The sequence below is a fragment of the Mustela lutreola genome, chromosome 4, assembly GCF_030435805.1.
Source record: "Mustela lutreola isolate mMusLut2 chromosome 4, mMusLut2.pri, whole genome shotgun sequence".
Classification (NCBI taxonomy): Eukaryota; Metazoa; Chordata; class Mammalia; order Carnivora; family Mustelidae; genus Mustela; species Mustela lutreola.
In genome coordinates, this window is record NC_081293.1 from 201,776,470 (window position 1) to 201,792,792 (window position 16,323).

General features: G+C 48.2%; 1 protein-coding gene across 3 annotated transcripts in view; it reads right to left on the bottom strand.

The window, feature by feature from the left end:
• PTPRN2 (protein tyrosine phosphatase receptor type N2) overlaps positions 1-16,323 on the bottom strand; it is a 688,130-nt gene that overhangs the window by 432,900 nt on the left and 238,907 nt on the right. For all 3 annotated transcript variants that reach the window (XM_059172404.1, XM_059172405.1, XM_059172403.1), the window contains exons 4-5: positions 15,082-15,184; positions 604-766 (exon numbers count right to left, since the gene is read on the bottom strand). In XM_059172404.1, the coding sequence (XP_059028387.1) occupies positions 604-766; positions 15,082-15,184 (266 nt within the window). The remainder of the gene's footprint in view (positions 1-603; positions 767-15,081; positions 15,185-16,323) is intronic.

Below are 16,323 nucleotides of genomic sequence, written 5' to 3' on the forward strand. Positions count from 1 at the left end.
GCCCTGGCGGCGCTGGTGTAAATGACCTCCTCCCCAGACACGGCGCATGTGGGATGCCTGCCCGGGAAGGTGCACCCGGCACAGACAGGCTTCCTGAGAGGCGGGACTAGCAGCAGGACCCCAGCACGTCCCAGCCCACCGGGATGGCCGGCCACCCTGTGTCCACCAAATTCCAGCCAAATTCGGGGTCCCCTTGTGCTCCTTCCCAGCGTGTGCCCACTGCTGTCCTGGGTCCCGGGGGTGAGGGTGGGCCCTTCCACACGCTCTCTGCTGCCTCCAGATGTCACATCTGTGTTTGATGCTGAGCTTTCTAGGGCTCCCGTCCAGGGAAGACGCCCCAAAGACCCTCACCCCTAAGCGACCCCGACCACTGAGTGGCTCAGCGCAGACGGTGGGTGGACCGCCACTGCTGGACTCGTGAGCACGCGTGTGCGACTGTAATAGGGTCCAGGGCCATTTTCTGCATGTGCCCCGACCCGCACGGTACAGGAGAGAAACCAGTGAACACCCAGGACTTGAGGTCGGGCCTGGTGTGCACACAGAGAAAACAGCCCGTGGCAGGTAGGAGACGTGCCCGGCCACAGGGCGAGTGATGGCGGTCACCTGAGCTGCTGGTCTGTCCAGCCTGGTCACGGGATGAGCGTTTGGAGCTGCAGCCTGTGACAGGGCCTCTAGGTATGGCAAGTAGCGCTGGACAGCCCTGGCCAGGGCACCGGCCTCCTGCAGACTGGACCTCCGCTCCTTCTCTGCACTCCGCTCCAAGCTCCTGAAAAGCCAAGAGAACCATGAGCCAGTCACACGTTTGTCCACATGGCTTAGCCGTCCAGGCATCTGCTTCACACGAGACGAACGCACACGGGACAGCCTCGGTGCCAAGCGAGGACGCGGGCCTCGTGGCCAGACGGTGAGGTCCTGCCCCCAGCACACGTCAGCCACGGGCTTGAGTCTCGCATGCGCCCCCCGGAGCCTGGTGCTCTGACGCACCCTGGAGCCAAGGTGGGGACTTGACAAGTGACCCGGAGAGGGTCAGGCTTGGAGTGTGCTCGCAGCCTGGCCGCTCTGAGCCCCAGGGACGGGAGACCAGCGACAGACACACCTTCTGCAAGTCCGCCAGCACCTGAGAAGCAGAAAGCGACCTATGCAGCGGCCCGGGGGCCGGGGGTCTACGCAAAAGGGGGTCTGAGGTCTAGGGACGCGGACTGGCTGGGGCAGGGGTCGGGGACAGCAGAGGAGACAAAAGCGAAACAAAGAGCTGAGAGCAGGTGTGAGGTCTGAGCGAGGGCGGGCCCGCCCTGAACCTCGCGGCCGGGGCACAGATGGGAGGCTGCAGAACTGAGCCGGGCAGGGGCACGTCTCCCGGTCACAGAGGCCCAGTGCCCAGGAGGCAGAAGAAAACCAGGCCCTCCCGCATCCCTCCACATTCCAAAACCTCTAGACACTGCACACGCACAGCTGCCCAGAGGCAGCAGAACAAGGAAGCAGAAAGAGTCCTGTGGGAGGTTTACAGTGACCCTGAGATGCTACTCCTGACCCTCACGGTTTGTGAATGTGCTGGGTTCCTGGGCACGGGGGCCGCGGGGGAAGGAGGTCCACACTCAGCCGAACCGAAGGCAGGGAGATGACCCCACGTCCCCCCGGGGCCCAGCGTGATCACAGGTCCTTAAAAGAGGGCGAGGAGGTGGAAGGTGGTGTCAGAGCGATGTCGCGGAGGAAGACAACAGCCCGAGGGCGGCTGGGCCACCAGACAGAGAACGCAGAAGGGGGACACACACCCAGCCTGGCCCGAGAGAAGGGCCCCGCCGTGCCCGGGCTTCAGCTCACTGGGACCCCGGCAGAGCATCTGACCCACAGAGCCGCGGACGCTGCTGAGTCTGTGCGGGGTCACAGCGGGAGACAAAGGCGGGGCTAGATGTTTCCGGTTGTGGAACTGTCGCCACCAAAAAGCCACGTGTGCACACGGGCCATGCTGGGCAGACGGGCAGAGGCTGGTGACACGCGGGATGCCTGCTGTTTGCTTTTCAAATGGTGGCGAGATGGACGTGACTCTGAAGCCACATGTTTGGCCCTAACTAGGGACACAGACGGGGCAGCTGGTGGCCTGCCACCTGCAGACGGGCAGGGCCCCGGTCCGAACAGGTGCCAGGACACGGACATGGGAACTCACACTGCCCCTCAGCGGCCTCCTGTCCTATCAGCTCCCCTCCCCCATGGCCCTGACTGGGAAGAGCTGACCTCTGGGGCCACCCCTCTCGCAGCCCAGACGCAGTGGCCAGAGCATCCCTGTCCACGAACACTTCTGCTGTGTGCATGTCACCTGTCCCCAAGGGCCAAAATGCATCCTAAATGGGGCAGGAAACCACACAGGTAGATGCTCTGTGCAGAGAGCCTCTGTCACACACTCTGACCTCGGGTCCCCAAGAAGGGCAGCCTGACAGCGAATTCCTGGTCCTGACACCCGTGCAATCCGGAGCGGCCGGCAGCTCCCCAGACCATCTCCTCCCAAGTTCTTCGCCCCGTCTCGTTTCTCTCCTTCACTGTGCTGCCCACGGCTGGCCCTGCTATGCCCACTGACCAGCCATCTCGGCAGGTGACAACGCCACTCTGGCCGCAGACCACAGGCTTTGCCGCTGTCCCGTCTTTTCTCAGCCGCGCGTCCATGCGCTCCCTCCGGCCGACCCAGAACTACGCCCCCACCCATCCACGTCTCCCCCGCACCACGGCTTGTCTGGGGCGCATGCGGTCAGGCCCGAGCAGCCGCGGTGGCAGGAGCCTGAGCCTCTGCCTGTCGCCTCTGCTGCTCGGAACCACGGGGGCCTCTGGGGAAAGGCCCCAGGCCCCATCACTCTCGGGCAACAGCTCCAGTCACGTCCCACTTCCCTGACCGTTCGGTCACCTCGTGCTCAGGGACGCTTCCCCAGCATCCGGCCGGGGGTAGGCCCTCGTCACCGCTCACTAGAGCGCCCCGGAACGCGGGCCCCCAGCGCTCGCTCCGACCAGAAACCGCCTTCTTGACCACGCGCGTCTGTTGCCAGCTCTCCTCTCGGGGGCACGTAAGCCGCCCCAGGGAAGGGCTCACGCTCCTCTCCGTTCCTCTGCCCTGCGCCAGCCCCGGGACGCCCAGCCGCCGCTGAAGGCAGACGTGTGGGCTGAGAGAGTGAACTCGCACACCCACGACATCCCGAGTTAATGCAGGTTCTAAGTGTCACTTCACATGTGATGTGAAACGCTAGTGTTTGGGGCTGTTACCCATGAAAGGGAATTCAGGGTCCGAAACTGATCATTGTGGTGTGGTGGGGGATCAAATTATGGCCTAATTTGAAAGAAAAATGTCTTATTTCCCTTTTTTTTTTTTTTTAAAGGAAAATGAGTTTTTAAGTTATATAAAACATGATTCTCCCCGTCTCTGTCTGGCCTCTGTGACAGCCACAAATACTGCTTGTGCAGAGAGAACGGGACGTGTGTTCCTACAGCGACTCTGTCTAACCTCGGACGGTGCTCTCCGGAGTGGGTGATCATCACTGCGGCGGCTGATTTCTGAATAATAAATAATTGTAGCGATTATAGCTCTGACATTTACATAGCAATATATGTAAGTGGTTTTTTTCGCATACTAAATGCATTTGACCTTCATGTAAGTAAATACTCAGTTTCAAAATTTTTATTTTTTTAATTATCTGCCAGAAGTGCCCTTGACGTTGAACAAAAATACCCCAGACTGTTAGAAACATGGCACGGCTCACCCGATGTCAGAATGAGATCTAGGAAAACGGCGCACACAGGGGTCGGGGGCGCATCTGCTGTTTTCATCTCTTCCCGTCCTTTCTGACCTGACCTTTGCATTTGGAGGGATTTTATTTTTAAGCAATCATTCGATTTTCACTTTTACTTATAAGTATACCAACTATGATAAAGTCTCATGAGAATTCTAGAAGTAGGGTGTTTTGATGTGCTGACAGGAGGGCTCTCGGTACCCCAAGCAGAGCGGGAAGCCTTAAAAAAAGCCATAAATGCAGGAAGAGTGGGGACATGGAGTTTCCCCACTCACAGTCCCATGTGTGTGTCTACATAAGTGTCTGCTTGTCTGTGTGTGCGTGTCCATATGTGTATGCGTGTTTCTGGGTATGTCTGTGCGTGTGTGTCTGCATTTGTGTTTGGTCTGTGTACATGTCTTATACTCTGAGTTAGGTTGTGGTACTGCAAATAAAATGCCCAATTTGCTAATAACCATTTCCACTTTTAGGGCCCAGGAAACAGTATATCCCGTTCTTCCTACAAGCACGGTAGTTTGTGGCTTACACGGGGGTCTCTAGCGTGGTTCTGACCCCTTCAGGACATTCCTGAGGGTTAGGTGGGTCTGTAACTCATCACAGATTTCCCAATTACAGTAATGGGACCAGGATCCCAACTAGCTTCCGCACGTAGGAAGTCTGATTTCAGGAACGGATCACTACTGTTAGGTGTGGTGTTTGAACATGTTTCATAAAAGCTGGGACTTACAGAAAATCTTCTTCTTGTGTTTGTTCATCTCATGGATAAAGCTGCCCGGCTTTTCAGGCTGTACAGAATCGGACCCCACACGTGAGCCAATGACAAGGGCTTCACGGTTCCTTGATCTCAAATCGCGGCTAGAGTTTCCGGGACCATCACTGAATGGATGGAACCCCGTGCTGTGTGGGGTTGGGGTGTATCTTCACTGAGGTCGGTTTAGGACTCTGGTAGTCTGTCTTTTCTCAGGACTAATTGCTAAGCTCATAAAAGTGCCTCTGAACTGTCGTTCCTTTCCCAGTGGGTGTATGAAGGGTCTGTTTGCGACGCTGTAAGGTGTCGGGGGAAGGGCGCGGCTCTCACTTCACGGGGCGGTCCTGGACCAGGTAACTTGCAAATGGGCTTTCACCTGTAGTTCTGCTTAAACTAGGTCAAAACCTGGTAAGTACGTATTTTCCACCTCAAAAACACCAAAACTGTTTTACGTGTCAGACTTCACTGCTCCCTCTTTCAGTTGCGTGACTGATCTTCTGGCTCCACACAACACGAGAGGCCTCAGTTTGCTAAAGAAAACAACCCAGATGAGGAAGACCATCTTTAGAGAGCGCACAGTGAACCGGGTCTCACTCCTCTCCCAGGAACAGGAACCACCCTGGACAACAGTTGACTCTTCACACACACCCTTCAAAGACACCTGATGCGATGCTCCCGGGCACAGTCCCCTGTGAACTGGCGGGAGCCCCCGACACACTGCTGGCCTCCTGTTCTCAGAGCCTCGGCAAACGGCAGGCTTCGGCTCTCAGGGACCCCTTCCGCTTCCCTCTGTTCCTCACATTTGGGATCTGTGATTAGTGCTGGGCCACCCTGCTGCTTTCACATACGGTGCTCACTCTGGTCAGGAGAAGAGTGGGGCCGGGCATCCCGCACAATCCTAACCTCATCCGGGCCAGTAATTTCTGTACAGGTCAACTGTCCTGCGTGAAGCACGCCAAGTGTATCTCTGGCCAGGTGTGGGATAGCACGAGTCCATCAAGAACAGAATGCTCTAGAGACCAGTATGCAGAATGCATTCCCTGTGGACTGACAGAGCCAAGGAACGGTTCTCGGCTGGTGTGGCTGCCCATGTAATAATTCAAAGCAACAGCAGGTCATTCATTCTGTCCTTCCTTCACTGACTCCACAATGTCAACCTCGTGAAAGGCATGTGCTAGGTGCTGGCGTTCTCCGGGCCAGAAGCAGCACCTGGACCAGCACCGGGGGACAGAAGGCAGAAGCGTCAAAACGTCAGTCACATTCCAGGGGCCAGAGACACCCGGGCCTCACTGAGTGACCTGGGCCTGCTCAGGAAAGCTGTGTAGACATGACTCAGGAAAGCTGTGTAGACATGGCTCAGGAAAGCGGCACAGAAAATAGAGAGAGTCCAAGAAGTAAATTGTAAAGAATGACCAGATTCATTAGGCAAAAAATTAAGAGAGAAAATGGGAATGGCAGTACTAATTTTAGAAAAATGGAATCCAAGACAAAAAGCATTAAGGCAACCAAGGCACCCTCCGGAGCTGACCATGGATAAAGCCGAAACCAAGGACGATGTGGCCCAGCAAAACTTACATGCTCCATGTCTGAGCCTTCAAGGGTTTAAGGCAAAATATATTCACAACAAAAGGAAAATTTACAGAAACAGTTTCTGTCTGAGAAATTTCAGTAAGTCAAAATGTATTATTATAAAAAATGAATAAATAAAAAGGTGAACAAAATGTTCAAGCTTTATCTAAAAAACAACAGGTCCAAGGTGCTGGGTGGCTCAGTCCGTGAAGTGTCTGCCTTCAGCTCAGGTCATGATCTCGGGGACCTGGGACCGAGTTCTGCATTGGACTCCCTGCTCAGCGGGGTGCCTGAATCTGCCTCTGCCCCTCCCCCCTCCTCCTGCATGCTCTGTGTTTCTCTCTCAAATAAATACGTGAAATCTTTAAAGAAACAATTGGTCTAAAAAAAACTAAAAAACAACAGGTATAAGGATAGTAGAAGTAAGAAGTCCAAAGATAATTAATTTAAAAAATCATGGTAAAAGTAGGGGACACAAACTGATGGTCGCTGGAGGGAAGCTGGGTGGGGGATGGGGAAACTGGGTGATGGGCATGAGCGAGGGCACGTGAGGAATGAGCCCTGGGGGTTGTGTGCAACTCATGAATCACTAAATTCCACTTAAAGCTTAAAAATAAAAGTGAGTAGTGCCTCACTTAAAAATAAATACAGACATTGGAAATGACAAAGGTGGAGAGAGGCAAGATAACGGAGGAGTAGCGGACTGAGATGACATCAGGTCTCAGGAGGTCAGCGAGTTATCAAACCGCTCAAAACACCTACAAACTCAGGAGGGGATCGGGGAGAAGAGCAGCAACTCTGGGAACCGAAAATCAACCACTTTCTGAAACAGCTCTACGGAGAGCACAAAAACCCCCCAGAGCTAACCCGAGCAGATTGCTTAGCCCGACCCCGATGGAGTTCCACCTCTGACAAAGACATCTGAAAATCACCACAGGAGGCCCCTCCCCCAGAAGATCATCAAGAACATCCAGCCAAGACCAAGTCACCGATCAAAGAGAACTGCAGAACTCCAGAGCCAAGGGAAAACAATGCGTGGAATTCATGGCTTTCCCCCTATGATCCTTTAATTTTGCAAAGTTAAATTAAATTTTTTAATTTTATTTTCTTTTATTCTAATTTTTTTAACTTGTCCTCTTTCCTCTTTTAACGTTTAACTAGTTTATCTTAACGATGCCTTTCTAAAAAAAATCTTCTTAAACAATCATTATTATAGTCATATTCTATCCTTCGTTGTATTTAACCTTATTTTTTTGTATTCATATAGGGGTTTTTTTTTTCTAAAATTTTTTAGGATAGAATTTCTTCTAATAGATCAAAATATACCCTAAATCTAGCACAGAGCTTTGATCTGGTATCCAGCCTGAGCACATTCTCTCCTCTTTTTTTTTTTTTTTTTTTTTTTTATTCTTTCTTTTTCCAACCAACTTATCAATTTCTTTTTTGGAATTTTTCTTAATTTTCATTTTTGCAGTCATATTCAATCCCTTTCTTGTGTTTACCCTTATTTTTCTAGATATATATTTTTCTTTCTTTAAAATTTTGGGAGGTAGTTTCTTCTAAGAAACTAAAATACACCCAAAGAGTCTTTGCACCATTTTAGTATTTTATTGTTGTTCATATGTTCTTATCTGGATAAGATGGCAAGGCGGAAAAACTCACCACACACACACACACACAAAAAGAACAAGAGGCAGTACCAATGGCCAGGGATCTAATCAATACAGACTTTGGTAATATGTCAGATCTAGAGTTTAGAACGATGATTCTCAAGGTGCTAGCTGGGCTTGAAAAAGGCATGGGAGATATTGAAGAAACATTGTCTGGAGAAATAAAATTCCTTCCTGGAGAAATAAAAGAACTAAAATCTAACCAAGCTGAAATCAAAAAAGGTATAAATGAGGTGCAATCAAGAATGGAGGCTCTTACTGCTAGGATAAATGAGACAGAAGAGAGAATCAGTGATATAGAAGTCCAAATGATGGAGAATAAAGAAGCTGAGCAAAAGACAAACAACTACTGGGCCATGAGGGGAGAATTGAGAGATAAGTGAAACCATAAGACTAAACAATACTGAAATAATTTGGATTCCAGAAGAAGAAGAAAGAGAGAAAGAGGCAGAAGGTATATTGAAGCAAATTATAATAGAGAATTTCCTTAGTATGGCAAAGGGAACAAGTGTCAAAATCCAGGAGGCACAGAGAACCCCCCCTTAAAATCAATAAAAATAGGTCCACACCCTGTCATCTAATAGTAAAACTTACCAGTCTTAGTGACAGACAAAATCCTGAAAGCAGTTCAGGGCAGTTAGTCTGTAACATACAATGGTAGAAATATTAGACTGGCAGCAGACCTATCCACAGAGACCTGGCAGGCCAGAAAGAACTGGCATGACATATTCAGAGCACTAAATGAAAAAAATATGCAGCCAAGAATACTATATCCAGATACGCTATCACTGAAAATTCAAGGAGAGATGAAAAGCTTCCAGGACAAACAAAAATTAAAAGAATTTGCAAACACCAAACCAGCTCTACAGGAAATATTGAAAGGGGTCCTCTAAGCAAAGAGAGAGCCTGAAAGTACTAGACCAGAAAGGAACAGAGACAATATACAGTAATAGTCACCTTACAGGCAATACAATGGCACTAAATTCATATCTTTCAATAGTTACCCTGAATGTAAATGGGCTAAATGCCCCAATCAAAAGACACAGGGTATCAGAATGGATTAAAAAAAAAAAAAAAACCTATCCATATGCTGTCTACAAGAAGCTCATTTTAGACCTAAAGACACCTCCAGATTTAAAATGACTGGGTGGAAAACAATTTACCACGCTAATGGACATCAGAAGAAAGCAGGGGTGGCAATCCTTATATCAGACAAATTAGATTTTAAGCCAAAGACTATAATAAGAGATGAGGAAGGACTCAAGGGTCAAGACTCAAAGGGTCTGTCCAACAAGATCTAACAATTTTAAGTATCTATGCCCCTAACATGTGAGCAGCCAACTATATAAACCAATTAATAACAAAATCAAGAAACACATCGACAATAATATAATAATAGTAGGGGACTTTAACCCTCCCCTCACTGAAATGGACAGATCATCCAAGCAAAAATCAACAAGAAAATAAAGGCCTTAAATGACACACTGGACCAGATGGACATCACAGATACATTTAGAACATTCCATCCCAAAGCAGCAGAATACACATTCTTCTCTAGTGCCCATGGAACATTCTCCAGAATAGATCACATCCTGGGTCACAAAGCAGGTCTCAACCAGTACCAAAAGATTGGGATCATTCCCTGAATATTTTCAGACCACAATGCTCTGAAGCTAAAACTCAATCACAAGAGGAAAGTTGGAAAGAACTCAAATACATGGAGGCTAAATAGCATCCTACTAAAGAATGAATGGGTCAACCAGGAAATTAAAGAAAAATTGAAAAAATTCATGGAAACAAATTAAAAGGAAAAAACAATGGTTCAAAATCTGTGGAACGCAGCAAAGTCGGTCCTGGGAGGAAAGTATATAGCCATACAAACCTTTCTCAAGAAACAAGAAAGGTCTCAAGTACACAACCTAACCCTACACCTAAAGGAGCTGGAGAAAGAACAGCAATAAAGCCTAAACCCAGCAGGAGAAGAGAAGTCATAAAGATCAGAGCAGAAATCAATGAAATAGAAACCAAAAGAACAGTAGAACAAATCAACAAAACCAGGAGCAGGTTCTTTGAAAGAAGTAATAAGATTGATAAACCCCTGGCCAGACTTATCAAAAAGAAAAGAGAAAGGACCCAAATAAATAAAATAATGAGCAAAAGAGGAGAGATCATGACCAACACCAAAGAAATACAAACACTTATAAGAACATATTATGAGCAACTATACGCCAGCCAATTTGACAATCTGGAAGAAATGGATGCATTCTTAGAGACACATAAACTACCAAAACTGAACCAGGAAGAAATAGAAAACATGAACAGACCCATAACCAATATGGAGATTGAAGCAGTCCTCAGAAACCTTCCAAAAAACAAGAGCTCAGGACCAGATGGCTTCCCAGAGGAATTCTACTAAACATTTAAAGAATTAACCCCTATTCTCCTGAAACTGTTCCAAAAAATAGAAATGGAAAGAAAACTTCCAAACTCATTTTATGAAGCCACCATTACCTTGATCCCAAAACCTGGGCTGCAAGGTTGGTTCAACATCTGCAAATCAATCAATGTGACAATGTGACACATTAATAAAAGAAAGAATAAGAACCATATGATACTCTCAATAGATGCTGAAAAAGCATTTGACAAAGTACAGCATCCTTTCTTAATCAAAACTCTTCAAATTGCAGGGATAGTGGGTACACACCTCAATATCATCAAAGCCATCTATGAAAAACCCACCACAAATATCATTCTCAATGGAGAAAAACTAGAGCTTTTCCGCTGGGATCAGGAAGACAGCAGGGCTGTCCACCATCAGCACTGCTTTCAACATAGTACTAGAAGTCCTAGCCTCAGCAATCAGAAAACAAAAGTAAATTAAAGGCATCCAAATTTGCAAAGAAGTCAAACTCTCACTCTTCGCAGATGATATGATACTTTATGTGGAAAACCCAAAGACTCCACTCCAAATCTGCTAGAACTTGTACAGGAATTCAGTAAAGTGTCAGGATATAAAATCAATGCACAGAAATCAGTAACATTTCTATACACCAACAACAAGACAGAAGAAAGAGAAATTAAGGAGTCAATCCCATTTATAATTGCACCTACAACCATAAAGATACCCAGGAATAAACCTAACCAAAGAGGCAAAGAATCTATACTCAGAAAACTAAAAAGTACTCATGAAAGAAATTGAGGAAGACACAAAGAAATGGAAAATTGTCCCATGCTCTTGGATTGGAAGAACAAATATCATGAAAATGTCTATGCTACCTAAAGCAATCTACACATTTAATGCAATTCCTATCAAAATACCATGAATTTTTTCAAAGAAATGGAACAAATAATCCTAAAATTTATATGGAAGCAGAAATTGCCAGGGGGAGGTTGAAAAACAAAAGCCAAAGTTAGTGCCATCACAATTCCAGACTTCAACCTCTACTACAAAGCTGTAATCATCAAGACAGTATGGTACTGGCAGAAAAACAGACACACAGATCAATAGAACAGAATAGAGAGCCCAGAAATGCACCCTCAACTCCACGGTCAACTGATCTTCAACAAAGCAGGAAAGAATGTTCAATGGAAAAAAGACAGTCTCTTCAACAAATGGTGTTGGGAACATGGGACAGCCACATGCAGAAGAACAAAACTGGAACACTTCCTTATACCACACACAAGAATAGACTCAAAATGGGTGCAAGACCTCTGTGTGAGACAGGAATCGATCAGAATCCTTGAGGAGAACACAGGCAGCAACCTCTTTGACCTCGGCCGCAGCAACTTCTTCCTATAAGCATCACCAAAGGCAAGGGAAGCAAGGGCAAAAATGAACTATTGGGACTTCATTGACATCAAAAGCTTTTGCACAGCAAAGGAAACAGTTAACAAAACCAAATGACAACCAACAGAATGGGAGAAGATATTCGCAAATGACATATAAGATGAAGGGCTAGTATCCAAAATCTATAAAGAACTTAGTAAACTCAACACCCAAACAACAAATAATCCAATCAAGAAATGGGCAGAAGACATGGACAGACATTTCTCAGAGAAGACATCCAGATGGCCAACAGACATATGAAAAAGTGCTCCATATCACTCGGCATCAGGGAAATACAAATCAAAACCACAATGAGATATCACCTCACACTAGTCAGAATGGCTAAAATCAACAAGTCAGGAAATGACAGATGCTGGTGAGGATGTGGAGAAAGGGGAACCCTCCTATACTGTGGTGGGAATGCAAGCTGGTGCAGCCACTCTGGAAAACAGCATGGAATTTCCTCAAAAAGCTGAAAATAGAGCTACCCTATGACTCAGCAATCACACTACTGGGTATTTACCCTAAAGATACAAACGTAGTGATCCGAAGGGGCACGTGCACCCGAATGTTTATAGCAGCAATGTCCACAATAGCCAAACTATGGAAAGAACCTAGATGTCCATCAACAGATGAATGGATACAGAAGATGTGGTATATATACACAATGGAATACTATGCAGCCATCAAAAGAAATGAAATCTTAACATTTGCGATGATGTGGATGGAACTAGAGGGTATCATGCTTAGCGAAATAAGTCAAGCAGAGAAAGACAACTATCATATGCTCTCTCTGATACGAGGAAGTTGAGGTAGGGGTCCTGGGGGGCAGGAAAGGAATAAATCAAACAAGATGGGATCAGGAGGGAAACAAAACATAAGAGACTCCTAATCTCACAAAACAAACTGAGGGTTGCCGGGGGAAGGGGTGTAGGGAGAGGGTGTTGGGTTATGGACATTGGGGAGGGTATTGCTATGGTGAGTGCTGTGAAATGTGTAAACCTGGCGATTCACAGACCTGTACCCCTGGGGATAATAATACATTATATGTTAATAAAAATAAATTTTTTTAAAAAGCAAAAAAAATTAATAAAAAAGAATAATAAAAAAGACAAAGGTGATAAACATATGTACATTGAATGGTTTTTTAAATTATAATACAATTCTAAATGTCATACCAAGACAATAAATTTGGAGATCCCTATGAAAAGGATGATCGTCCTCTGCAAAAATAAATGCCTCCATTTCACGCAGTAAAAACGTTTTGCCAACAGCCTTGGAACCAATGAGAGTGTTAGGAGACATGTCTCAAAGGAGGAGTATAGAAGATACGTACACCAGGAAACAGATAATTTCAGTGCTAAAGGTTTTGCAGAAATTTTGTGAAAAGAGGGAAAACCACTATCTGTACCATGATGACAGTGTAACCGTGACCAGAGCCGCAGGGAGGGACAAGCCAGGAAGACAGCAAGGTCAAGTGCCCCTGTCCTGGCTGCCAAGATGGTCCATCAGGCAGAGTGCCAACAGGAAACACCTGAAATCTGGAGGTCTGAGTATGGGACAGGACACCATTGACAGAGGCACACAGGACTGAGAGGAGCGACAGGGGTAACCGTGGAGAGCCACCAGAGCAACAGGACGGAGCAGAGAGGGGGTTGTGGGATCAGACCCTCTGCCCAGGTCCCACTGCCAACATAACCCCTCCGCCCTGCCCTCTAAGGTGGGGTGAATCCCACTGGACAACGCCAGCCTCAGCCTGAAGCTGAGCTACCCTACGACCTACTCATGAGTAGGGACCTACTCATGCAGCTGAGGAACACCCGTCCCTCAGGGGCAGAGCCAGGAGCAGGATGGACAGGAATCTGGGGATACCCCAGCAAGTCTTCCCCAAACGGGCTCTGCTTTCAGAGCTCGGATGGCTGGTTTACTTAGGCTCAACCCTGTCAAAGACATGAATTAGAATTCCAGCCTAGAGACGGCTATGAGAACTGTCTCCGTCAGCAACTGTCTTCCATGCTACAGACCGGGAAAACCTCTCTACAAGACGGGATAAATGAAAATTTACTTGCCTTAAATATAAAGGCTCTAAACTGAAATAAAACAGAAAAATACAAAAAAAACTTTTCACGTGAACAAAGATCATGCATAAAAAATTCATATCTAAAATATGAAGAAAATTCCAATCTAAAATAGAAATATTTTTAAACTTTTAATCTCACTTATTTAAAAAACAGCAAAGATAAGGTATCATTTTTCATAATAAAACTGGCAACTTTTAGAAATGACAGTATTGATGCTGGTGAGAAGGTAGTGGTCTGGGGGTCTGTTCAACGGCCTGCCCTCGCCTGCAAAGGCTGGTCCTGGGGGCCACCACGCTCCGGTGTCCCCTCCAGGCCACACGAGGAGCCGTTCTGTGCCCACCCCGGCTCACGGGCAGTGACGATACATCTTCCTCAGTCGGAGGGAGCCACGGGCAGCCCGGAAACGCCCGGGGGGAAAGACCAGTACCAGGAGCGCGCAATCGTGCGAGCCAAAGCGGAAATGCGAGGCGGCCGGACTCTGGTCTGGGTCGTCGCTCCTCACAGTCTCGCACTCGCGCGCGGCTAGCACGGACGTCCTCGGCCGCAGGAGGCCCCGGACCGAGACAGGCCGGGCGTGTGGAGCGGCAGCGCGTCTCGGGCCCCCTGAAAACTTGGTGCGGACACTGTGCTCTGAGTGTGTCCACATCCCTCGGGTGGGGTCACTCGCTGGCCCTGCACTTGGCAATGAGCCTCTCGGTGGCTTAGCTGCTTCCCTTGGTGGAGGAACACCGGCTTCAGGGAGATACTCGCGTTTTCGTGTTACTGAGGTTTTTCTAGCCCAAGTTTCAGAACAGTCTCTCTCGGGGGGAAACCAGACCTTCCGAACTTCCCGAAGCCTTTGCCGAAGGCCCTTTCCACAGTCTGCGACCTTGAAGAATCTAGCACCATGGCTGAGGTGCCACACGACCCTGGGGCTCCCCGTGGTCTGTCTTCGGACTACGTTTTTACCTTCCTGCATCTCCATTCCCTTCCCTCCAAGGCCAGGACAGGCAGCAGGGACCCCTCAGAGGGCGCGGTGGGGATGAAATGAGGTGTCGCAGCTCAGTACAGGTTGCTATGTACTGGCAACAGGAAAACCGCCATAACTGAACTCTGATTTTTGCACTAAAGTGAACATAAATTCTTACTGGGAAATGAGAAGTCTTGACTTTTCTGCTTCCGGCCAAGGCTCTGAAGAGGCAGGGCTGCCCAGTGCTCTTGGGAAAGGGAGGGGAAGGCGGCGGGCATGAGGACCGCACCCTGCTCGAGGGTCCCGCCAGTGTGTCTTGTGCACCTGGGCCAGGCCCGGGGAGGGGGCAGCACCGCCCGCCCCTCCTGCACTGTCCCACCCCCCGGACCATCTACGCCACAAGGACAACAGGTCCAGACAGACACCGCTCGATGGGTCCGGGCTGCGGCCAGAGAGCCGTCTGCTTACCTGGCTGTGTCGGAGGCATCCAGATGTCGCGGGTAGGCGTGGGGCAGGTCCGAGAGCTCCTGGGCCATCACACGCTGGGTGTAGTCGTCCTGCCACGTGAAGCCTGGGGGAGGTCGAGAGCTGCATTATCAACCCAGAAACTGAGCTAAAGCCCGTGTTTCTGTCTCAGGATACACTGCGGCCATTTCAAAGTCTGCCCTCAACGCCGTCAGCCACCCACGTCTCCACCACGGCGGTGTTACTAAGGTTTCTCTTTACACAAGTCGCCGTCTTCCGAGAAAACAAGACCAAAACTAGGAGGGGCAATTTGCCAGATGAGAAGCACGAGGCGCGGGGTGCCGTGGCCGGACGCTAGGAGGTGTCGCCCGGGGCACGTTTCACTCGTAAGAGGGAGGTGTCCCCGTGAGGGATGCAAACGTTCTCGCAGAAAGGCTCTGGTCACCTGACCCACGTGTGTGCTCATTCCCCCACCGCTGGGCCCCAGCCTGCCTGCACCCCACCACGTCTCGGGAATCCACGCTAGCCACAGCCTGCCGGAGAGCCACACAGTTGTAATGAAATAAGGGTATTGTTACTGTGAAGGCAATTATCACAGGGCTTAATGTGCTGTATCTGGGAGCCAATTACATTATATTTATCCTCAAATGTTATGACAAAGAGCTTTATAACAAGAGCGAAGTAGTTATGAAGGCAAAATCCATGCGATTATGCATTAATTACATGCACTGCAGATCACATGATAATTATGCTCAGAATTACCAAATAACTCCCAAGAATAATTATTATGCAATTTGTACATTTTAGATCTTATGGTAACACTTTAGCACTTAGAACTACCCCATGCAATTATCCATAATTATCTAATCACTAAATATCATGTAATTACAGAGATATATTTTTATGCCCTGTTCAAAAACACATTACCAAAATCTTCAAATCAGGACGGCTCCGTGCCTGTTTGTGTGCGTGTGTGCGTGTGGGAGAGGGGTCCAGAACTTGCTGCGGGAACCATATGTTCTGGGGAATTTAAAGAAGAGCTCAGCTGATATAAGCTGTCTTCGTGAACACATGTGAATTCTTTCTTCAAATGCAAATCTAACTTTTTTTTTCACACTTACAAATGGCAAAATTCAAACAGTTGGAACATTTCTAAAACTCGAAAGGCACTACCCCAAAGGGAAGCTGACGGGAAAACTCACCAAACAGGCTGGCCTCCCGCGGCAATTTGTTCTAGCTGCTCTG